The 24684-nt window shown below is 35.8% G+C and overlaps 1 protein-coding gene across 2 annotated transcripts in view; it reads left to right on the top strand.

Annotated features, from left to right (window-relative positions):
- The window catches only part of LOC135314793 (transcription initiation factor TFIID subunit 4-like), a 146785-nt gene that overhangs the window by 38256 nt on the left and 83845 nt on the right, over window positions 1-24684 (top strand). For both annotated transcript variants that reach the window (XM_064459561.1, XM_064459560.1), the window contains exons 9-10: window positions 544-658; window positions 8045-8214. In XM_064459561.1, coding sequence (XP_064315631.1) covers window positions 544-658; window positions 8045-8214 — 285 coding nt within the window. The remainder of the gene's footprint in view (window positions 1-543; window positions 659-8044; window positions 8215-24684) is intronic.

Here is a 24684-nt window from a genome sequence, read left to right as displayed (position 1 = left end):
GACAACTTTTATGAGGGGGGTTATGTCAAATTTTACAATAGTGTTTTTTCTTTTACACACAATATAAAACATTTTAGAATCTTTAAAATAATGTTTTCAATTCCGAAAATACATGTTTTTGACTGCAACAAAGAAACCAACTATATAAAAAATGTAAAAGGCGTAGTTAATACCCTGAGTTGACTGTGACTTAAAGCATCTTTATTAAGAACATTACAAATTCTGCTTCTTCGCTCTGTGCAGATTGTCTAGAAAAGTGGTTTAGTGGCAACTGCAAACACACTTAGAGCCATTATGTGTAGTATAACCAGTTATGGCCAATGGTTTTCAGTTTTGGAATCTTCAGTATTCTGTAAATATTGAACAAACTGTAATGTTAATATAAATTTTGCACTTTAAATTGTTCTTCTTCAGCAGTCTAATCTTTAAAAAAAATAACTTCCCTTGTAATTTACAGACAGTTAAATTTAGTTCCTGAACAGAAGGTTCTTTGATGTAAATTGTCTAAGACAGCTCATAATAACATTGCTTGGTGTTTTTCAGGCACAGTAGGGAAGGCACCAACAATACAAGCCAGCAAAAGTCCTGGGGGCTTTGGTGTTCAGGTCCCTGCAAATCAGAAAAACAAGCTGAATGACCCTGGAGGTGGTTCTTTCAGGTAAAAAAAAAAAATGCAGGGGGGGTAGTTGGGGGGGATCGTAAATATAAAATAGAATTTAGAACTGGCTTAACACCAGAGGGCAGTGTTTTACAATAATTCCTGCATTTTCTTACTGTGATTGGATGACAATATTCTTATTTAGTACTATTTTTAAAAAAGGGAGGGGGTCATGACATGTATTGAGGATTTTTCTCTAAATGCACTTTGTAATGTTTACTAAAGTCTTCAATTCTGTGGATGATGATAAAACTTCTGGTAAATGGAATTATGTGTATGAAGTTTTAAAAATACATGGTTGGTTTTATGTATCAGATTCTAGCATTCATATGGAATGTATCTTGCTGAGAAGATACTAATTGTTACAACAAGGCATGCTGTCAATAGGCTTCTGCAGATATGCTGCAGCTCTTCCCTCATCAGCCTAGAGAAAATACTGTATGGTTTTGGTAGTGGTTTTGGGATTTTTTTTGTGTGTGTGCGCAGGATGGTGGCTCTTGGTTTTAAAGAGAAGACACTGCTGTGTCTATTCTTCATATGCTTGCTGAGGTAGCAGAGGTTGGGGCATTCTGTGGGTCCCTGTAGTAATCAGGTGCTGCAAACGTTCAACACAGTAGCATTGATGCATTGAGCTGCTATACCAATTCTTTTGTACTTCAAACTTTTTTTTAAATATATATATATTTTGGATATTTTTACTCTTTGTAGTGAAAAGCTAATCCTATGTTTACTGCATTTTGCTTTTGCTACCATAATTTAAATCTTTTTCCATTGATGAAAGTACATTTTGTTTGTGTTTAAACATTTTTTTTTCCTTTGTTAGATGGCAAAATATTCCTAGATTCTTGTTTTTGTCTTCTGGGATTCTTATTTTGCTCTGACATCATCAAACTAGTAATTAATTTTCAGGCTTATGCTTTTGCAGGTGAAGTAAAAGAGAATTTGTAGCTCTTTGAAATATCTCTGCTTTGAGGCATGTCAGTATTGCAACTAATAGTGGTAGTACTTAGTATTAATCTAGAAGCAAAATAATTCAATTTTTTATTTTCCAATGCTTTTGCCTCCCACTGAGTATTTAAATGATTTAAAATGTCTGTTGGGTTCAATTGTACTGTCTTAATAAGTATTTTTTATGTTTGTAAGCAACATGAGCATTTATTCTTCGTTAGTATAGCTTTCAATTCTACATACACCAAAAGGGACAGCATTTTTTTAACTGGATGTTGTAAACTGTGCCAGGATTGATTCTTGCATTCACTTAGTTTATACATAGAATATATTAGGTTAGCTGGAATTGTTAATTTTCCCTTGGGGAGAGGCAAATGCTCAAGGCACTGATTGATAAATCAATAAATCTTTAGTGAGTTTGGTAAATAAGCTGTCAAGGGTGTATGTCATTTTTCCTCTAGAGAACAAATTTTAGTCAGAATGAATGTGTTTGTTTCCTTGCATTGTTTTCTCCTTCAAAATAGTAAGACACACAGCTGCATTTAAATAAGTCCATAAAATTGCAAGGATTTATTAAACAGCAGCAAAGATCAAGCTTTTTCTTGATATCTTAACAAAGAATTCAGTTGTTTGCATATTTGCATTTCAACCCCTAACCTCTCCTGAGGACAAATAGATGTCTGACTATTAAGCCTAAAGGCACAGAGCTGGAAATCTGTATTAATCCTCTGAATGCTGACTAGTTTTCCTCAACATTCCCAGCGTGTGTGAAGAATGTGTTTTTAGCCAGAAGGCAAACTGGCATCTAAAGCAAAGCAAGAATTTTGAAAAATAGTTGTGTTATGTATAAATTTATTTTGCCTGTAGTGTTTTATTATTGCATATTTGTTTCATTATTTTATATTCTGCTTTCTTTAAAATAACTTATTTGAGCTTTTCACTCTTGTGAGCAAAGAGTTGGTCACTAGAAATGACAATATGAACTTTGTTATTTTCAGTTTCTTCTATTCTGGACTGTGGGAAATACAGGAAGGAATTACATAAAAGATGTAGCAGTTAAGAATTTTGCAAATTACAGCTTAGACTTTAATGTCAGCATTTATTAATGGACTGTAAGACTGCTTACATGAGTTCACTGGATGTTATAGCAGCTGTTCTGTGATGCAGTTTTCAGCCCAAGACTCCTGCCATGTAAAGTTGTTGTATTCATGAAATTTTATGTCGCCTTTTTTGGTATTAAAATCTATTGTTGCTAAATTTTTCAGAGAGAACTGCAGACAAGTCCATTTAGTTGATTTTTCAATTATGTTAATACCTAAGGATGGAAACCTGAATTTCATTTTTGTAATTTTTTGTTTGTAGAGATCCAGACTTATGTTTGTACCATAATAGTTTCTGTAGTTGGGAGAGATGAAGCAGAAGGCCCACTGAAGTCTGCTAGGGGCCTGCATATTTGGCTACAACTGCAGTGTACATCATCTAGTTTGGTAACCTCAGAGCTCCCACTAACATAATCTACCACTGATGACAGTGAAAGTAGCAGACTCTCAAAGTAATTATTACCCATAGTTCAGACTGTGGCCAATATAGAGAACTAGTGAAAACATTTGTTCCCCCTGATACTGAGTCAGAATAATTTCAGTTGGAAGGGACCTTGGGAGGTCAACTAGTCCAACTTCTGAATCGGAGCAGGTTTGGTTAGATATGGGACTTGTCCAGTTCTGTGTATCTCCAAATCTGGAGATACATGTTTGTATTCTTGTATTATCCTACCACTTCCTAACTGTATTGAGTAAAGCTCAGTGGCGTTGCATGTAAAATGACGCAAGAAGAGGACAGAACTGTTCCCTTAATGTGTGTGATGATGATATGTTTGCTATAGTTTACAAGCTAGCCAGACGCTCAATCTTTTTCACAGCAATCTTTCTTTTTCTGAAACAGTATTTCAAAGTTATATATAATCTCTTGGAGCCTGTCAGTATCAGATTTCTATCCAGCCAATGTGATGGGGGGGGGGTTCAGAATCAGTTCTGTGAAGTGACCGAGATATTTTGAAGCTTATCTTACTATTTTTATTTTATGCTGCTCACTGGCAACATTTTAAAGTAGAGTCTACCTGGGAAGAAAAAAATCTGTTTTGAGACCTCTTTTGCCTAACCAAAGGAATCTGATGCCTATTATATTATTTTTATTTTTAAAAAGAAAAGTTTAGTAACATAGTTCTGGCAAAAGGCCTCAAAATGCATGTGTTCTGTCTAATAATGTGCAAAGTAGCCTGTCCTTTAAGGAGAGATAGAAAGCTAATGCAGGTGTTAAATTAATGTTTTCAAAGTTTTCATCTCAAAAAGGTATGTGATGTAAAACCTTAAGTTTTAACTTTCTTTGGTTTTCCAAATAAATATTTCAAGCTCTAAGGTGACTGTGTATTTTTTTCCAGTATTTTTCAAACTAATGAAAAATGCTGAGCACAAATGTGGTATGTTCCGTCATCCCCTTTGCTTATCAGTGAGAAGATCCAACATAGACTGTAAATGAATTTGATGAATGTGTATTGAATTGAAATGAATTCAATGTGAATTGAAATGAATGTGTACAACACATCAGTATTAGGGAGAAATTTCAAATTAAAGCTGAAAGTCAGAATAAGCATTATAATAAATTTGTGTAAACAGAAGTTATGCCATTATAAAATGTAATATAGTAGTGGCTGTTACTGTAATTTCAAGTCACTGTTTATATCCAACGTATTGTTGATCTTTGATCTTGTGATCCATGGAATTTGTAGACTTGTTCAGAGTCTTCCATACAGGTAGAGACTTTGCCCTAACAACATGAAATTTCACTTTTGAGAGAGGGGAATCAATAGTATAATGTTGTCTCAGTTGCTTTATGGTATTCTAACAGCTTATTTGGGAGCAGGTCAGTATTGCAGATTTGGACATCATTGGCTCAAATCTTAAAAAGTGAATGAGAAAGAAAAACAGTATGCAATTGTGCAGTTAAAATTTGTTCATAAAGAAAATGCTACCGTTTTTTAATAATGGCTTGTCTTAGTTTAAACAAAATCTTTGAAGCATGTTACAGACAACTGTGCACCTTTGTTTTTTCTTGTTTTTAAATAAATTGTGGTTTGTGAGTTTGTTTTTGTTGTTTTTTTTTTCTTTTTTAATTGCATGAGTATTTTTAATGGAGAGGGACAGGTGTTAGAAGAGATTGAATACAGGAGGAAGAATTGAACTCTTAAACTACTTTGAGATGTAGCTTGTGTTTGGAAAGAGTTTGAGAACCCAAGCTGTCGTCTTAAAAATACAGTACATATTGGAATGTTAGATTTATGCTTTAAGACTCAAAATTAAATTCTGTAAAACCTGGAAATAATTGCTGAAACAGTATAATTAGTATGAGCTCAGTAAAATATGCCAAGAAACATGAAATTGTTAAATACTGTGCTGGGATGAAAAGGGATAGCAGTAATCATCAATCTAGATGACCACTGGATGGCATCTTAGTTCCACTGAATGACTTCTGAAAACTCACTCATCTGGACTTAAAAATTGACTTTTATAGGGAATTGTTTGGGAAGAATGCCAGCCCTCTTTATGTATAAAACTGTGTGTGTTTCAGTATCCAAACCCAAGCTCTTTTTCATGATGAAGTTCATCAAAGTAGAAAAGGATATATTGATAAGAGTTTTTCACATTTGACTGAAAAAATTGTGCTCCCAACTATGAGTAAAACACTTAGATATCTCTATTCTATGTAACATTAAAAAACAAAACAAAACAAAACAAAAAACCATTCACAGAGAGTAGATTGCCAGTGTAAAATGGAAGGAAATTATTCTGTCTCGGAATTACAGTGATAGTCTTTATAAGTGCTATTGCATCAGTTTTGATAATTTCATTGGAATCCTGGTTTTTGCCCAAATTAATTGTGTTTTTATTTCAGACAGTGTTTGTTTATTTATAAAGTGGTCATAGGTCTGTACTTCAAATAAAAATTGGAATGGCTAAAATGCTAGTCGGAAGGTAAAAGATTGATGGTACTTTCTTCAGCTATTAAGTAAAAGTAGAGAGAAGTGTAACTTCTCTTAAAAATTGTGTTCTTGAAGTCGAGTGCTATCTTGATTTTTGTATGGATGATTGCTTGAAAGGGATTAATGTACCTCAATCCTGGCATCTTGACCCAGAAATACGGGATTGAAACTGAATCATTGCTAGCCGGATCGTGCATAACTGTGATAAATGCTTGCTAAAGCAGGTGAGATCATGCGGGCTGTTTATAAAGAAAGCGTACAAGTATCCTGCTCAGTAAATATTTTATCGAGATCCTTTGAGTCCTTGTGCTCAGGTCCCCTCAGCAGGCAGCAGTACCCAGGTACTGTGATACCCCACAGGGCAGCTGTGCTGCCTTTGTACCCACAGAGATGTGAGGGTCCACTGGGAATCTATATTGGATTTTTTTTTAACTGCACAAGCTGGTTAATGTTTTGTAGTTTGGTCGGTTTTAGTGTTATTTTGAAATTCTGGGCTCAAGTCTTTTCCAGTAGCTTCCACTGTCTTACACAGTTCTGTGTTATGATAACTACCTCTGTATGAATTTGGTGTTGCCATAGTGCAGAAGGCCTGTTGGGTTTGGGCCTTGAGTCCTGGGTATCACCTTGGGTGATGCTCATTATGTTTCAAGCACTGAGGTTTTTAACCCCCCAAAATCTTAGGTTTTCCCCTTTTTCAGTTTTAGTTGCTGTTTTTCATTTGTAATTACAATCTTTTGAACTTGTCACTGAACATTTAAGTCACTGTTTGTTATTATGTGGCCAAGTACATTTATCAGCTGTGATATTTGGGAGCACTTTCACAGGTGGTTGGACAAGGCCAAAGAGTAGTTGGGACATCTATGCAGTGAATGCATAGGAGCCCAGTTTCTTCATGGTTGCTCTTGTGACCCTCCTATGAGTATCACATACATAGCATGTGAAATGTAAAAATGTAAATCCTTTAGACTTGGCATGAAAACCATCAAGGCAGGTGACAATATCCTCAGGAATTTCATTCTAAGAGAAGAAATCAAGTGCTTAGCGGTTATGGAAAATAATAAAAACTCATTTGTGTAGTGTTTTTCTGATAATCATTGTAAAATGTTCAGTTTTCTGCCTCAAGTGTTCCACACATTTCTCCAGGTTTATACAAACAATAATCCCTTCTTAACTTCTTCCCGCAAAAGAAAACAAAACCAGTATCTAACAAACGATAGAAGTCTTCCACCAAAATTGGCTGCTGTAGTGCAGATATCAAGGAGAGTATGAGAGGACAGGGAGGACCTAGATTATGGGTTTCTAGATATCTCTCCTTTTATTCTCAGATGTTACTTGTAGCTTTTGATTTTTACTGTAGGTGTTAAACTTGTTACAAGTGACAGAAAGTATTTTAGGGTGCATAGGAGGACACCTATGTAAAACTTTTAAAAAACTCTTTTAAGTTAAGCTTTTATTTGCTTTATGCAGTAGTAGGAGTCTGGACTTGGATGGATGTGGTTCTTTTCCATATATATATTCTCAAAGGTTGTGTAATTGCTCCTAGAATATACTGAAATACAGTCTTTGTGTCACTAATAGCTCCTAAACAGAATGTGGTAAAAACAGATGGTTGTTTGCACAGTTATGAATCATACGTCATAGAGGTAGGAGATAAAAGATGCTTGGGAGATACAGGTATGGAAACACACGTTTGTTAGTCAGTACTTCGTCAAGCTGTTAGGAAGGGTATTGCAGGGCAAACAGTGGCCTGGGAGGTGCTGCTATCATCTTCTCAAATGCAGCTCATTTTTCTAAAACTATTGACTCGTTCAGCTGATTTTTGTGCATTGCCAGAGAAAATACCAGCACACATTCCAACATGCTTGGAACCCAAACTTACCTATGAACTCATCATGGTCAAAGAATCTTTCCTGACTATTGCTGAAAATGCATTGGTGCCCATTTTGATAGGAACTTGTGAAACAGTACAGGATTCCAAATTAATGTTTCTGCTTTTAATGTCTGTGGGGTTTTTATTTATTTTATAATTTTACTCCTAGTTTTCAGTGTAAAGAGAATAGTGAAATGGTCTGTCTTCAGTGGTGATCATTGCCTTTACTTTCCTGACCATCCTAGCTTCATTGATATCTCAGATGGAGACATCTCTGCCACACCTTCTGTTCCAGACAAATTGTCCTGCTTCTAAAATTTTCCTAATGTGATCAGAGAAATATTTTGTTATAGAATTCTCATAGAATATATTCTATGAAAATGGAGACCCTGGTGGTCGTGCCTCTAGTTCCCCCAGCCACCAGGCATGTTGCATGATGATTACTTTTTGGAGAAGCAGATGATATACAAAATGAGCATATCACACGCAGAATTATTTTTATTTGTTGGTTTGGTTTTTTTTTTTATTATAGAGATGATGATGACATCAATGATGTTGCCTCTATGGCAGGCGTTAACCTTAATGAAGAAAGTGCCCGAATTATGGCTACCAACTCTGACTTGGTTGGAACCCAGATACAGTCCTGTAAAGATGAACCCTTTCTTGCTGCTATACCTCTACATAAACGCATACTTGAAATGGGTGAGAAATATGTCCTTTCCTTGTGATAGTGTTTCCTTTGAAGTTATGTGGTTCTGAGTAACAGAATATGCTTAGCACTTAAGATTTTGTTTAAGCATTTTATTACATAATCCTGTATTGCTAAACTTTCAAGGTTTTTGTGATAAAAGTAACTTGGTTATCTCAACTTGGAAAAAAATAGTATACTGGTACTTTTATACTTTCCCCATGTTTTTTATATCCAAGGATCTTAAAGCTTTTTGCAAACATTAATTATTTCTCACAATCCTCCTTCATGTTTTACACATGAGAAGATTGAAACAGAGAGGTAAAGTAAGTAGTACAGGTCACAGAGGACACCTGTGAATAACATTTAAGAGAATGTTGAAGTTATCTGTCAAGATTTTCTTTCCCCATACAAACCAGTTACTCGTTTCTTAACACCTGCATCTATTTAAGTTCATAGTGATTTTCTTATAGCATTTTTTCAACAAGGTGTTCTTATTTATCCTGGCAAAAAGGTATATTAATTTATTCTGCCATTTGAGAATAGAAATTAAAAATTTTAGTAGCAAAAAAACCTATTCAAAATTACTGGTGTTTTAAGGTTAGTAAGTATGCTCAGAATTTATTTTATATAACATACTTTGTTAATATACTATATATGTTCTAGTACCTAAATGTATCTTTTTCAACATAATTTTGGTAATATTTTCAGAGCCATCAGTGTCTTAAGATACCAAGCTCAAATTGTTCAGTGGCATAAATCATATATTTGTTTTAGAACTGTGCTTACGTTACAAGTTAAATCTGTAAAATTTTTAGGGATTTTAGTTCTTGTAATTTTAAAGATAAGACTAAAATTGTGTTACAAATCAGTACAGTTAGGTTTCTCTTGCGGTTACTCTGAAATGTTATTTGTGTTTACATTCATTGAATTAATGGAAGCCTTTTTGTATTGCAGTTGCAGGTGAAGTACTTCATTGACTTTTTGCCAGGCTTCACTCTTGTATTGTCATTAGTGCCCTTTTAAGTTCTCATTCAGAGAAATGAATTATTTTGCATGCTATAGTTATCATGTTGCCATGATGTGATGATGGCGTTATGTGATGCAGCCTGGGAAAGCATATGTGCAGCATTTTGCGAGATGGCTTACCACCACCCAAGATAAGAAGCCAGCAAGGTTTTAATGAAATTTGTTTGAGAAACTGTTGTGAGGGATGCTCACACAATAGTTTATACAGGTGTAAGAAAACAAAAAAAGAAATACATAAAACTGTTAAAAAGAATGGGAAATCAGTAATGAATTTGGCATATGAGCCTTAATGAACTGTCTGGGTGTAACAATTGCTGCACAACATGAAGCTGTAATTACAAGCGCAGGACTTACAGGAATCTGTACATACTTTAAGAGCCACAGAACCCATCACACTATTCATCACTGCCTTTTGGGGTTTGCCCCTCTGAGGAACAAATCCCTATGGCTGTTTTTGAAGCTTTATTGGCTTTGATAATTGAAATGAAACTTTCAAAGCTTTTAAAAGCAGCTGCAGGGATTTACTTCTCAAAAGCAGTGAATCCAGAAGAGCGGCCACTCCTAGTGATCTCCTGCAGCCACTTTTAGAGCTGTATTTTGGCTTTACATGAAGCCTTTTATAGTTTTGAAAGTGGCTGTGGGGTTCACTAGTGGCTACTATCTGGGATCTATGGCTCTTGAGGAGAGAATTCCTTCAGCTGATTTTGAAGTTTTAGAAGCTTGGTTTTCACTGTGTGTGGCCAGATTTGTTGTTTGCATAGGACCACACACAAATTTAGTAGTTTGTGCTACTGGGCACTTAAAATAACGACATTGTAAGTCCATGACAAAACTCGGTCTTACCATATGTTGCTGTGCCTAGACACACCAGGACTAAGCAAAGGAGGCTGTGACCTTCTTAAGCACATTAGGGGGGAAAAAAAATGTTATGTGAGTCCTCATTCTTCTGTTTTTGTTATGCCTGTTGACAAATGAGATAAAATAGATTGTTTCTTCTTTCTTTGACCTGAATATGACTTAAACAGACCTTATTTTATACTTTTAAATTTATTCATATTTAATGATCCCTTTAGTTTTAGGGCACAGTTTTAATGTTTTAGTAAAAGAGAGATTTGTGGTATGTACAGTATTAGGAAACTGTTCTCCTCTCCTTTCTCAGAAGCTAGATCTTTCAAGTTTTCTGTAATATTAATCTCCTTCTCTCTTTTCTGAGTAAGAGCTCTGTCGAGCAACTCAGTAGTGTTCCCCAAAGGCTGTTTCAGAGATTGTGCTTCCATTCACCAGAGTCAGAATATAAACTGCTAAAGTGAGAGCAGATGCTATTCAGTCTTTGGCAGTAACCACCAGCCAAATGGCTCAAAGTTACAGTGAAAGAGATTTCTTAAAATATTGTATATTCTTATCTCTGCTGCAACTTGGCAATGTTATCATCCAAAGTTTATTTTAAAACTAAATGAGTGATATTATTATTGATCCTTTTAAATGGAAGAAGTAACTGAAACATAATTAATGCAAAGATGTTCATCCACTTCTCACGTACTTCCTTATCCAATTTTGTATCTAGTCATCTTTGGCTAGTAGTCATTGCCATTTGTTCACGTAGGAAGACAGGGCTGTAACTACTTCAGGTTCTTCTTTGATGCAAAATCAAGAGCGGGTATTTCTTAGCAGATAATGTACTACTATTGCTATTCCATTCAGGATCATAAAACTTTAAACTCTGATCTTTCTACGTGACAACACAGCACAATGAAACATATGCAAAGAGCTGTAAGGCTTTTGTTTCCCTTTTTGGGAAGTTGCAACACAGAGGTTGATACTCTTCGTGCATGTGCATGCTGATGGGCATACAAACTCTTAAAACTTTCTACGTCTTTAACTTTATTAGTAAAATGGGGAGTATCTCTTTAAAGGGCAAGATAAGCCAATTAGATGCTCACAAATAAATAATGCTGACAAATTCTAGCTTTTTCATGTGGTTTTATGGGAAAGAAACAAGAAAAATAACCTTAATAATTAGTAATTGTTTCACTTCGTTCATGAGCTGTTTCTCGGTGGGTAAGAATGCAGTATTTGTTAGGTTTTAGAAGTTTTTGACATTCTGAACTTTCACTGTTTACCAAAAGGGGCAACACTTTAATGAATAAAACAATATGACTTAGCAGGTTGTTAAGTGTTACAGTTTTCTCTGGTTTGTAACCGCCTTGTGAAAATAGAAACTCCTTGACTCAGGAATTACTTTATTACAGCATTGTTTCTGAGACCAGACAATAATTAGGCTGCACTGTATTTTTATATTTAATATCAGTGAAAGGTAGCAGGACATAACGAAGGATGGGATAAAAGGTGACCCTTTTTATATTGCCTGATAACTAAATCCATGGAAAAGGGAACAAATATGTTGTGTGCTTTCCTGAGGAGTCTTTTGACTGAGAGTTGGTGTTCGCTAGAACCTCCACTAGTGATTACAAAAAACTTTGCTTTATATTTTGTGGTCAACAGAGCATGATATCCTCACAACCTTAGAATCTGCAGCAGTTCATTAATTCCCACAGCTTTTGTTTTAATTCTAACTGATTTCTTCTACAACCAGACAATGCTGTTTGTTTTTATTTAGCTATCCCTAAAATGTCACAACTTGTGGAGAATCTTAATAATAAATTACCTGTCTTAATGCAATAATAATGAAACATAAGTTTGGCATACTGTATTCTTTGACTTAGATTGTTTTTGTCTCTCTTTCTCTTTCTCTTCACTTTCAGTGTTCTTCACCCAATTTTTCTACTTCAGTTTTTATTGTTACAGAGCACTGGCTGAATAGTATAATTACAAATGTGACATTCTAAGAAATGTGGGACTGGTTTGGACATATTGAATACATTTTAACTGTCCATCTTGTATTTTCAAATTACTTTTACCTAAATATGGATGACAAAAATTTATTGGAGAATCATCTATGATAGTTTTATTTCACATTCAATCAGAATTAATTTTACATCTGCATTAGGAAATCAATTTTTCTATAGCATGATTTTATTAAATACTGTATTTGTCTGTTATCTAGCATTGCTATAATTCTTCTTTGGAAAAAGTCTTATTACACTGAGAACATTGCATATACCTGCAACATTTCCTGTCACAAAATTAGTACTAGATTCTTTTGCTTCATCCAAATAGATTTTTTTTAGGCTAGAACACACATAATGGTGCAGGCCAATTATTAAGAAGTTTGAAAATGTGCTGATGAATCCAAACTCTCCTAGTCCAGTAGTTAAAAGTAGTCTTCCTTAAAACAGCTTCAGAGAAGCTTGGCTTGATAGAATAAGCCACTGTCTCTGCCAATGTTAGGCTCAACATGACTTTTAGATTTACCTTTTTGTTATTTTACATGTAATATATTTTTTAAATTCTGTCTGAACTATTGATAATTATTCTGCCTTGATTCTTTCTTTCTTCAGTCACACTTGAATTGCATGTCTGCTATAAAAATGCATGTTAAAACACAAGGCAATAGCTTCTCTGTTTTCTGTATTCTGGAGTGCATTGAATCTACTATGTGGAATCACAGTGGCAGCCCTGTTGTATGGATATGTATATATTTCAAATAAATAATTTGAATACTCTAGAGGGCATTTTATATTGCTAAACCATCTAAAAACTGACTGGGATATCCTTCATGGAACCAGGCCAGTAGATTTCAGAGCCTCTGTTTAAAGCATTTGTGACTGGTTTGATAAGAGAGTCATTCTGTCATCTCCACTTCATCTGTTTGTTTGTCAACAGTTGTATTCATGTTTGAATGAGATGAAACTGTACTATTGATGATGGTCTTTCATATACAGAGCAGTTCTAACATAAAAGTATACTTACTTCTTTGGTTTACTTTAGAGGGTTTTTATAGCTTCTTAAGCTACAGTTGTGGGTTCTGAAATTCCGAGCTATTGGATTGTCTGTGAACATAATTTTTTGTTTTCACTGCACTTTTTGTTGATGTGAGTTTAGTTGTTCTCATTGTTGACTTTTTATCCATAAATTGATTTGTCTTCAAACTGAAATATTCCTTATAATATCCATTTTTCCACCACCATCTTTCCAATGACCTCCTTAAATACCTGTGGACATAACTTGATTGTGTTTGGAGATAGTTCTAACATGTACGTGTTCTTAAGCATAGCATTTTGAAGTCATGCATTGTCCTAATGACACGCTTAGTCCAATTGAACTGTACCTAAAGTGGTGTTTTCTGTGATTCTAGTTACTTTTTCTCAGGGGGAAAAAAAAAAGTAATGTTACATATTGTATAATCCAAATTGCAAGTTATTGTGCATGCCAAATACATTGGCTTTCTCTAGATCCTATAAAGTTCAGTATGTCACCTGCAGAGTTGTGGCATGTGTAGAGATGTATCCACATTCTGACATTTGGAGTTCTTCTGTAACTTAGTGCAGAATTAGGTTGTTGGGGTTTTTTTAATTAGTATAAAACAAGCAATTTGGTAGAAATTTTATTTAGACTAGAAAGTGTGCACTGCTTCCAGTCTTCTCATCAATGTCCATAGTTGTGATAATTTAGTTTCTTATGTTGAGATTGGAGTTTACTGTACGTGTTCAGTAGAGAATCTGGTTTTCTATTCCAACTTAATCAATTGCTGATGTTACAATATTATAAAGCAATTATATGTTATTTACATTTATTATTTCCTTTTAAAAAAAGGTGGGAATACATTCCCATCTTAGTATCAGCAGCAGTGTTGCCAAATAAACATAACCAGTAAGTATTTCAGCAGAATGTTAAACTGTATTGTTGTTCTTTCTTTAATAGGTCCATGATTAGACTTCCTGTTTTACAAGATGTCCCAACATGTGTTGGAATGGTAACTTCAGTACCACCTGAGAGCTTGGAGTCTGCCTTTCTGTGAAAGGTAGGGCAGCTTCTATTCAATATTTTTTGTGTATTTCTAAGGTTTTCTTTTTATTAATCTTACTGGTTCTGCAACGCTGCAGATTATGCTTTCAGCAGTATCACCTCTAAGTGCCAGAACTGATGTTATTTCATCAAGCAGTAATTTATCAAAATAAATGTAGATATGTTCAAACTATGATTATTTATGAAGAAAATGAAGCTGGTTCTTCAGGCATCATTTTCAAAGGTTTTACTCTAATTGAACTGAGAGCATGACCGTACTATTTGCTCCCAGAAATATTTGGAGAATTCAGGTTTTGTTTTCGCTATAATACCTTGCTTCTGTTTTATGAATGTAGTGGAAAAACCTTCTTTAAAAGGTCTTTCTATTTCTGGAATTCAGTTCTGGTATTCAGGGCCTACCAAAATATGCTGCCCAGCCTCAGAATACATTTGTATCTGGCAACTGAATGGCTTAAATTTCCTGGTCTCTGCAAAGGAGAGTAAAATTAAGATCATCATTCTGTGGAGATGCATTCTCTACCAAATTCATTTGTAAAGTCCATCTCATAAAGAGATTTCTGGTAATATATATTGGATGTAAAATAAGAACAATAAAAAGAAAACCTTAGAGAACCATTCAATATTGCAATAAAGCTGACTTACATTATCCCTGTAGGCAAACTCCATGCTCTAGAGGTGGTACTAATGTCCCCAACTCTCAACACATGTTGGAACATCTTTGTGGAGGAGGAAGTCATTGATCAGTGAGCAGCATCTTCAAGGATCGTTTAAAGGGAAAAAAGTAAAAGGTAATATTTTCTAAAATATGTTGAAATGATTGTTCATTACGTTTATTTGGCAATCCTGCTGCTCATACTAAGGTTGTAATGTTTTCATTTCTTAAAATTATTGAAAAACTTCATAAACTTCACTGTAGTCTTTTCTTCTCCATGAGTTTGAATTGCATTTGTCAGCCTCCTTCATGTTGCTGAGTCTACTGCATACAAAGTCCAGATTCTACTATAACTCATTGGCAATTTGACACTTTTTTTTCAGTCCTTATAATATGGAGAGTGTTAGTCTGGTTTAACCAGTTTTGCAGAGTCTAGTGTTAAATAAGTCACAGCCAAATGTTGCAAAGTGTTGAATTGGTACAAAGACATTCTACTGATAACAAAAGGGTATTTGTTTTCAAGGAAGTAGCTGCAACACGGGATGTTGTGCCTGATGTGAGGTATCACCATCTGTTCTTGCACAATAATGTAGAATTGTAACTTTAATATCAACTATCATAAACGACATCTATTTTGACAAAATCAAATGACCATGTCTGATCTGGATAAACTTTGTAGTGGTGGATGATCTGGTGATGCATGGATTTGGTATTAATGAATGTGGGTGGCATAATGTCCTGATCTTGACAACTTTTCCTCTAATCCTGGACATACACAAATGAAGGTGCTGACGTTTTGAAATTCAGGTTATGGTCTTCGGTCTACCCTTCTGGTATCCTTTATAATTTCCTGTATTCTTTGTGCCTGTTCTTTCTGGCTGATATGCCTGTCATGACTCCTTAAGATGAGGCCTCATGTTGAGCTATAGTCTGCCTGGCATCAGGCTTGTAGTGGACAGCTGTGATACCTGTTCAGATGCATCACCAACAAAGCTTTTATAGTGTCAGAGAGATGGTTTCTCCAGGAAGAAAAAAGTTGCCAAAGTGTCTGCATCGTTTACAGAAATTTCTTTAAAAGAACAGAGGTGTATAGGCAAATTATTACAGTTTCCTTTTAATTCTTGTATGGATGTGATTGAGAGTGTGTTCTGTTACTGTGAGGACTCTGTTACAGAATGCTGGCATCTGTGCCTCCACGTGTTTGTCATCTCTGATGTTCTTAGAACAGTTCTCCTCCATCTCTGTCTCACTTCTGACATATTGTCATAATCATATACTTCTCACATTTAAGCCTGAGATCCTGTAATGGTTTAGTATCTTCTGATCGTGGGCTTAGCCCAAGAAGCACATTCTTCTAGCCTGCGTGAAAATAGGTAGGGGCTGAATCCCCAACTAACTACTTCTCTATTGTTTTCTTAAGGACTCTTATTGGTGTCGTGGCCATATTAGTTCTTTTTCATCTGTCCCTCTAACAATCTCTTTTGATTTGACTCTGCAGTGAGTAACCAAGAACAAAAGTGCACTGAGACATGTACTATTGTTCATAAAAATAGTGAACATATTTTCCAGTTCTCTACAATCTCTCTGTGTTTATTCTTGAATGGTCCTGAATGTCTTCAGACATGGTTATTATGTTGTGTTGTATTTACATTTTGAGAAAACTAAGATTAAAAAGATATATATATATATATATATAAAACTGTAACCTGCATATTCTCATTTGACTTGTTGAGACCTGCACCTGTTTCAGTTCTTATCCCCTCCCGTCTTTTACATTTTCCTTAGACTGTTCAGTTGCTGCAGCACAGGTTGCTGGGATTATAGGGTAGGAGCTGGATACGTCACGTTCTCAAAAACTCTTTGACCTACAGTGCCTCCCTTTTAATAACTTCAGCATCCTCCCTTCTTTTAGTATACACACATGAAAATGCACAACAGTAATCTTAAAGAGGAATTGTTAAAAGAGGAGGAATTGTTAAAAGAGAAGGAATTAAACGTCAAAATTAAGGATAAAGTGTTTCCTTAGCAATTGAGATTTTGATTTCTTCTAAAAGAGATTAGGTAATATACAGTTTAGTTACAGGGGAAAAAATAGATAAAAGATTAATAGTAGTAGCTTCTGTTCCTTCAGAGTTTCTTTCTGTCCTCTCTGATCAAGCTGTAGGGCTTCCTTGCCATCTGAATACCAAGTATTCCCTTCTCCTAGACGCACTGCTTGTATGTTCATGCTTCCATGATTTGTGGCATCTCCTTCCGTTTTCCAAGCCTCCACATACCTGTGCATAATGTTGTTTGGTGACTAGCTTGGTTCTGTTAGAGACAAACCACTAAGGATAATAAGACTCTTTAGGGATGATTAATAACTACTTTTCAGCTGTTTAATTATCTAGCTTAGAGACAGGATTTTGGAAACTGGATTGTCTGGTTATATGTATTTTAGGTCAGACCTCTTCTCAAATTAGTTCTTTCTTTTTGCCAAAAAGTATGAATGATGTGTGGGTTCCCAGGCTTACCTACCAGGTTGAGAATTCTTAGAGAAGTAAAGGTGCTTTTTTTGTCATTCTTACATGACTTCCACAAAAAAAACCACTAATCATATAAGTAGGGTTAAGTAGGATTCTTGATAAGTTCTTTTTGTACTTGATGAATTTTTTTTGTCCTGCCCCAAATCCCACTGACTTGCGTAAGATCTTTGAATCAGCACAGGATCAGACATTTTGGCCTGGGATACAGGTAGATTTTGCATGGATACAACTATTTGCCTGGCTGTGATGTGTTAAACTAATTATACCAATATGACCCCCTAGAATGGAGCTATTTTTTCTGGCTTTCCTTTTACAAGAATTAGGGATATCAAATGAAATTAGAAGGTAAAAGTTCAAAACAACCAAAAAGGGCTATTTTTTTATTTTGCTAGGAGGGTAGTTAAGTTGTGGAACTCTCTGTTTTAGGATGTTGCAGGTTCAAAAAATTACTTGAAAAATCAATAGGAAAAAAGTTCCATCCTAAGCTACTAGAAAGATAAGATCCTCTAACTCAGGATGGTCCTAGGCTCTGTGTTGTCACATAGCTATAACTGCACACCTTTTTTTTTTTTTTTTTTAAAATAGTCTTCTAGCAGCATCTCCCACTACTGCTGTAGAGAAAGGATGCCGGACTATATTACTCAGTATAGCTTTTCTTAACTTTTTATACAATTATATAAATACATAATTACTTATTATGGTGTAGTTGTACTGAATAAGTTAACTCCACTATAGTACCTGAAACAAGCTTTATGAGTGGTTTTGTACCAGTGCATTCACACTATAGAACTTGAGTCTTAGCTGAATCTTACTTTGCTAAAGTAATTCGGTTGGCATTTACTTTGGAGGGAGCAGGAGGAGAAAAGAGTATTAAAATCTGTAGAACATTTATTCAGAAATTTTATTTCTTTAGGTTACATTACAGTTCTGTGGCTGGTTATCTTTTTTGTCTCTTGTGTCTTGCACTGAAAATGGCTATGTATTTTGAGGATTTTAATCTTTAAGTTTGGAACTACCTATCTCAAGGTGGGTAGTTCTGAAGAAGTATAGAAAAAATACTGCAGCCAGCAAGGCTTCAGTTCTCAAGACTGTCCACTTTTATCCAGAAGCTGGCTGGTGAGATAATTTTTATCCTATAAGTGGAGGAATGTTCTTTTACAAGCAAGCTAACTGAAGTAATTAATGTAGGACCTTCCGTTATTTTGTAAATAACAATTACATGGTGATAAAAAGTTATTCTCTTTAACAAAGTCACTTCATTACATATGAAGGTGAACTGGAAGCATAGTGTTGAAGAGTATCGGATACTGGTTTACAAAATCTTTCCCATTCCAGTTCAGGGCTGGCTTGGAGCTGTGGAATGCATCTTGGCCACCTGCCCCTCACAGAGTGGTGCTGGTTTGTACCTGCTAGAGGGAATTGTTTACCAAATCTCAAAGCACTTGGCACTGATTCTCTCTAGTTTGGCAGGAAACACTCCCTAGCCTGTGGCTTCCCTAAACACACTCCATGTTATAGGTTCCTCAGAGGTGCCTGCTCAGATGACTTCATTTGGATTGGCTGTTTTTGTGAAGGTAGCAAGTAAAGTTTTTTGGTTTCTCCTTTCTTCGTCCTGTTTTCTAGCACCAGACAGGCTTAACGGTACAGCAAGTCAACATTTTTTAAATTCTTTATGCATTTCGTTAGTAAGACTTAAAGAGAAGCTTTTATTTAAAGGACTGAAAACAGAAAATTACAGCTAAAATTATCATACTGTTTCTTTTGCCAGGGATCACTAGGTGGTAGTACCCCGAGAAATCTCTAATCCTAGTCATCAGAGCTAGTGATTTGTTGTTTGGACTATTAGTGTGTTTAGCAAGCTTTTCCTTCAGTTTTTAATACTTAAAGTCTGTCTGGGGCTCTGGTAGCCCCTCCAACACAACCCCACAGTATCTTGTACCCAAATAACCTCCTCAATTTTTTTCCTTTGAATTCCATCCCCCATTTTCTAGCTTAATATTTAAGACTGGGTTTTCCCTTTGACAGCAATATGAATGCAATATTGATGGATTACTTTGTAGGCTGAGGACATTGCTACATGGAACATGTAACCTGTTCTTAAGTCCCACCTGATTAGGGTGGGACAAGCAAGTTCAATAATTGTCATTTATGGCTTCTCAGGATGCCAAAGACCCTTAGTGCATTAGAGTTGTTTCCATGTTATGTTTAGTCAGCCTGATAGTTCAATGCTGTTGCTCAGTTTAGAATTACTAATATAATAGTATTAGACAAAGCACCTATTGCTTTCTATTGATTTCATGACCTGCTTTCTGTAGACACCACACATGATGTGTCATATGACGTACAAATGTTGGTTGTCTAGTTTTAGAAGGTGAACTGCTCTCCCCTTCCCCCCAATTTTTTCAGCTGTCAGTTTCCAGAATTTCCTGTGTAGCATAAGTCTTGAACAGTGACTACTTAACTGACCATGTTGTATTTAATTACATGTAATTTTACAGAGATTAAGGTGTTTTAAATGTTTCACTGCTGACACCTGCAACAGAATTATAAAATCATCAGTTTCCCTTATGCTATTGAAACGGAGGAATGGAATTTATTAAATAATTGCATAGTTTGGAAAGCTGCAGAAGTTCAAGTGGTGGTTTTTCCAATACCTTGCTTTTCCTGATGGGAAAGATTGCAGGAGGACTGAGGCATGCAAAACTGTGGTGGTTCTGTTGGGATTAAAGAGGAAGGGGGCTTGAGCCTAAAATTGTAGATGCAATCCAAGGCACAGTATCGTACTTCCTGTGCTGTGGGGATGAGGTAGGTAGGTATGACCAGATGCATCTTTGTTGTGTTATTCTAGATCTGATGCTGTTGAATGAGGTTAAATAAAAATTTAAACAAATAATGTCCCAGATTCAAGGGGGGATCGACTTGTGATTTGTTTCCATCTTGCAGCCTGCAAGCTAGCTGTAACAGCAGAAGAGGCCTGGACCTAAGAAGTCTGGTTCCAGTTGTATCTTGGGCCAATAGTTCATGCACAGAATTTAAAATTTAAGAAGTTGCTCCTGGTTTTAAGATGATAGCAGAGAGTTATTTCTGCAGTTCTGGCTGACCTGTGTTTAGGGCAAATAGAGACTAATTATGCACTCTCCCAATGCTTCCGTTGAAGGACAAGACAAATTCAAGCCCTAAATACGTGCTGTTTAACTGTTTAAAACCAGTTCTTCAAAGTTTTTCTGTTAAGTGTAAACATAAAGAGATTTTATACAGGCATTCAATAATTTATCACATCAATAATCAGAGTCAGACCTAATGTTTTACAAATAATTTTTTCTTTGATCTCAATCCTGTCAGTACTCTTAAAGTATAAATTATTGAAGTAACTTTTTGATTCTTTGAAAGACTATCTGCAAAGATAGTATTTTTCTTCTGCTTCTCAATACCTTTCAGATAGCTAAGCAGATGATAGCACTCTGCAGAATTTTCACTTCTTAAGACCTGAAAGTTTTCAGTGACAAGGTTTAGGTGCTTTTGTGTTTGTACAAACCAATCTTGTGCTAGTGACACATATGCCAATATCAGAATAACATTGCTGAATGGTTTTTCCCTCAGGGTTTTTGGAACTTGTATACAAGTTCTAACTTTATAGAAACTCTATTGCAGTATCTAAAACTTGAAAATAGAATATTATTTATTTGTAACAAAAATATTCTAACACACTTCCTTTGCATGCTGTCTCATATACTGTAGATCTTTATTAAATGCTGATTAAGGCATGGTTTACTATTAAATCTTCTAAACATGTAATTAAGAATTCATATGTAGGCAGGCTTTATTGTGTTGTTCTAGAAATTCTTGGCAGATTAGAAATTTGCTTACTTTTGGGGGTATTAATTTGTGATACCTCATATTTTTCATACAGGATAGTGTGACTCAACTGACTGCTTTAGTAGCATTTGATGCTGCTGAGGATGTGTTGAAACTGAGTCCTGCCTCAAAGAATTGAAGTGTTCATGCAATCAGTCATCAATTCTTGATGGTCTTGTACAGTTCTGGTGTAGTAGAGATCTGGCAAGAACACTTGAATGAAGAACGTGATCTTAGTTATGTCTTTAAAAATATAAAAACTCAAAATCAAGTTGAGAGACTGGTTAAAATTATAGCTTGGAGCATTGCTTTGCTCCAGCTCCATTTTTGTTGTTATCCTTGATGATGTTTTTATCATAGCTCTAGGAAAAGTTCAGAATTACATTGCTAAAGCAATTTTAAAGACTTGAAGCGTATACCTGTTATCAAAAAATGTCTAAATTTAACAAACGTATTATTTAAAAGCAAGCAACTTTTTTTCAAATTACACATTTCTTGATGTTTTAAGTGTGTGGCTCCTTACTGCTTTAAGCGCAGACTTTTGGTCACAAAACAACAAGTAGATAGCCATCTTATCAAACTTAAAGCACATTAAGAAGATCACCTAAAAGTCAGAAACAATTTCTAATTTTTTAACAAAAGACAGATGATAGCAGTCTGCTATAAATAAGTTGGGGTTTTTTGTTTTGTTTTTGTTTTTTTTAATCTTAATTTTGTCTTTGGGTTTGCATTTCTGGACATATGTAAGTGTTTATATTATGGCTTATTATTGCAATGATCAGCTGGCACAATTAAGACCAGACTCCAGAATATTAGAACCTAAAGAAAAATATCTGAGGATGAAGCCACTGTCCTGTGACTTGGTTTAGAAAGGTGAATAATATATTGAGGATATTTGTGTTTTGTTATACAATTAAATATATATGGTATTAAAGAATATATATGTGTATGTACACATTTTCTGAAACTATTGATTATATTTCTTTTCCCAAATCATCATCGGTCTAGGGAATCTTGCAAATGGAAGAGAAGCCTTTCTGTATTAAAACTGTGAAAAGTAATTATGCAGACTAGAAGAATATCTCAGGAATTTCCTATTTAGTGATCAGCATTATTTTCCTTTGATGGCAGACAGAATTCCAGTGTGTTTTTTATAAATGAGAGTGGATGAAACTCAGGAGGAGATGTAGTAGTGAAGAAAAAAAAAAGAGAAAATTTTAATATAGAACATATGAAAATTAACAGTTCCCAGCCCTTTGCATAGATTCAGTTTCTACTTAGTGTTTTCTCTGAGTAGCAGATAGCAAAAATAAAGCCCAATCTTTAAACAATGGTATCAGAACTTTTCTTAGGTCAGCAGATCAATAAAGTGGTATGCACGACTGTTTATGAAAGTATAACTAGGCCAGCCTTTCCAAGGGTAGATGAGACTGTTGTTTCGGGAGCACATTGGTAATTTTCTCATCCTTGCCCCAAGTACAATCCAAGTATTTAAGTAGTGTGCCAAATCTTCATGTAGTATACAGCTTTGGAATGCACCCTGCTTCTGACATCCTGTGCTAACAGAATTTTGACTGATGTAATTTAGGGCAGGGAAGACATGATGATGCTTCCACACATGATGAATGTTGTACATGGCAAGTTGACTTTTTAAAAATTTATCTTTTTGTATTTTTGTAGTCTGGTTTCTTGATGCTAATTAATTTTGGGGGAAATTTATTTTGTATTCTTTCTTCCTTAGCTTATATTCCAAAGAAAACTAGCCTTAAGTGATTGAACAATCTATTCTTCCTTCTCTCTCCCTTCAGGTTACTTTTTAATCCATTGATAAATCAGCAGCTGGGTAGCCCCTCCGTGTGTCCCGCTTGAGGGGGGAATCAACTGTTTTTTCCTTTTCTTTGCTGTTCTGTCTGGTTGGCTGCCAGTCAGCACTCTTGTACAGACTGGCCAGCCTGTCCTCAGGGTGAGCTGACTGCCCAGCTAGCAAGCTGGACAAATATGGACTGGGAGACGTGCCAGGGGAGTAATCCTACATGTATGAGGGAACTAAGGGTATTGTGTGACAGTAATATGGGAGGAAGATGGAGCTATGCAGGAGGACAGGGCTCATAGAAATCCGCAGGGTGGAAGAGAGCTTGAGTGGTCATCTAGTCCAGTCTCTTGCTCAAAGCTGGGTTGACATTAAATTCAGACAAGATTGCTTAGGGCGTTGTCTGGCTGAGTCTTAAAAATCTGGAAGGTGGGAGAGCCTACAATTTATTTGTGCAAAATGTTCCAGTCCTTAATTATCTTCATAAGGAAGAATTCTTCCCTATATCCAGTCAGAACCTCTGCTGTCTCAGTTCATACTGAATTAATTTCTCATTCTTCCAGCCATCCTCAATAAAGAGTCTGACTCTGTCTTCTCAGTAACCTCTCTCCTAAGCTTTCTCTTCTCCAGGGTAAAGAACCCCCAGGTTCTCCTCATATAGGTCATATGTTACAACCCCATAACCATCTTGGTGACTTTTCCCTGTACTTAAGTTTTTCCAAGTTTTTTTTGGACCAGGTGACCCAAAACTGACTGCAGTATTCTAGATGTGGGCTGAGTGCTGAGCGAAGAGGAATAATCACTTCCCTTGATCTGTTGGCTATTGTTGATCTATGTTGATCTACCATTTTGCTGTTGATAGAACCCACTATGCTATTAGTCTTCATTGTTGCCAGGATGCAGTGCTGGTTAGCCTACTGCTCATGTGCTTTCCATCAGTGCTGCAGTCCCCAGCCTGTATCGCTGCAGTTAGTCCATCCCAGGTGCAGTACTTTCCATTTGTCCTTCTTGGATTTCATTAAGTTCCTGCTGGCCTGCCTATCAGGTCCTTCTGTCTGTCAGCCCTTCCCTTTGGACCTCTCAGTGTGGTGCTATCTGCAAACTTGATGAGGGTGCTTTGTGTATCCCTCTCCAGGTCACCGAGAAAGATACTAAAAAGGCTAAGTCCCAGGTCAGACTTCTGAGGGATTCATCTGTAACTGGCCTCCGGGTAGTTTTCTGGACTTGAGAGTATTGTGTTGAGGGATTTCAGGAGTAGAAAGTTACTGGAGTACTGCAGAGGCTGATGAAGAGGATGAAGGACAAGAATCTTTAGGAACCAGGCATCTCAGGGAACAGTCCTTTGATTATGGATGAATTTCTGAAGAGTTGGATAAGCAGAACCAGACATATAATGGTTGAATTTACTTAGAACGAAAGTCTTTAAAATTAGGAAAACCTTTATTGTTAAAAAAAAGAACAAGATGATGATGGTTCTTTATTGTGAAAGGATTGTCTCTGTGTGTGTGTTCAGGGAGGTTGGGTAGCTGTAGTTACACTGCTGAAATTCAAAGAATTATTGTAACAATTATTCATTCATACCCTTACCTAGAATACTCAGCAGAATTTTCCATCTCAAACCTCTTTTCTGGATACTAGTTAATTAAATTTCCCTTCTTACTTGCATTTTATCTTTTAGATGAGGGCT

Source organism: Phalacrocorax carbo, chromosome 8 (assembly GCF_963921805.1).
Source record: "Phalacrocorax carbo chromosome 8, bPhaCar2.1, whole genome shotgun sequence".
Classification (NCBI taxonomy): Eukaryota; Metazoa; Chordata; class Aves; order Suliformes; family Phalacrocoracidae; genus Phalacrocorax; species Phalacrocorax carbo.
Note: the sequence above shows the minus strand (reverse complement) of the source record. Positions and strands in the feature narration are given on the sequence as shown.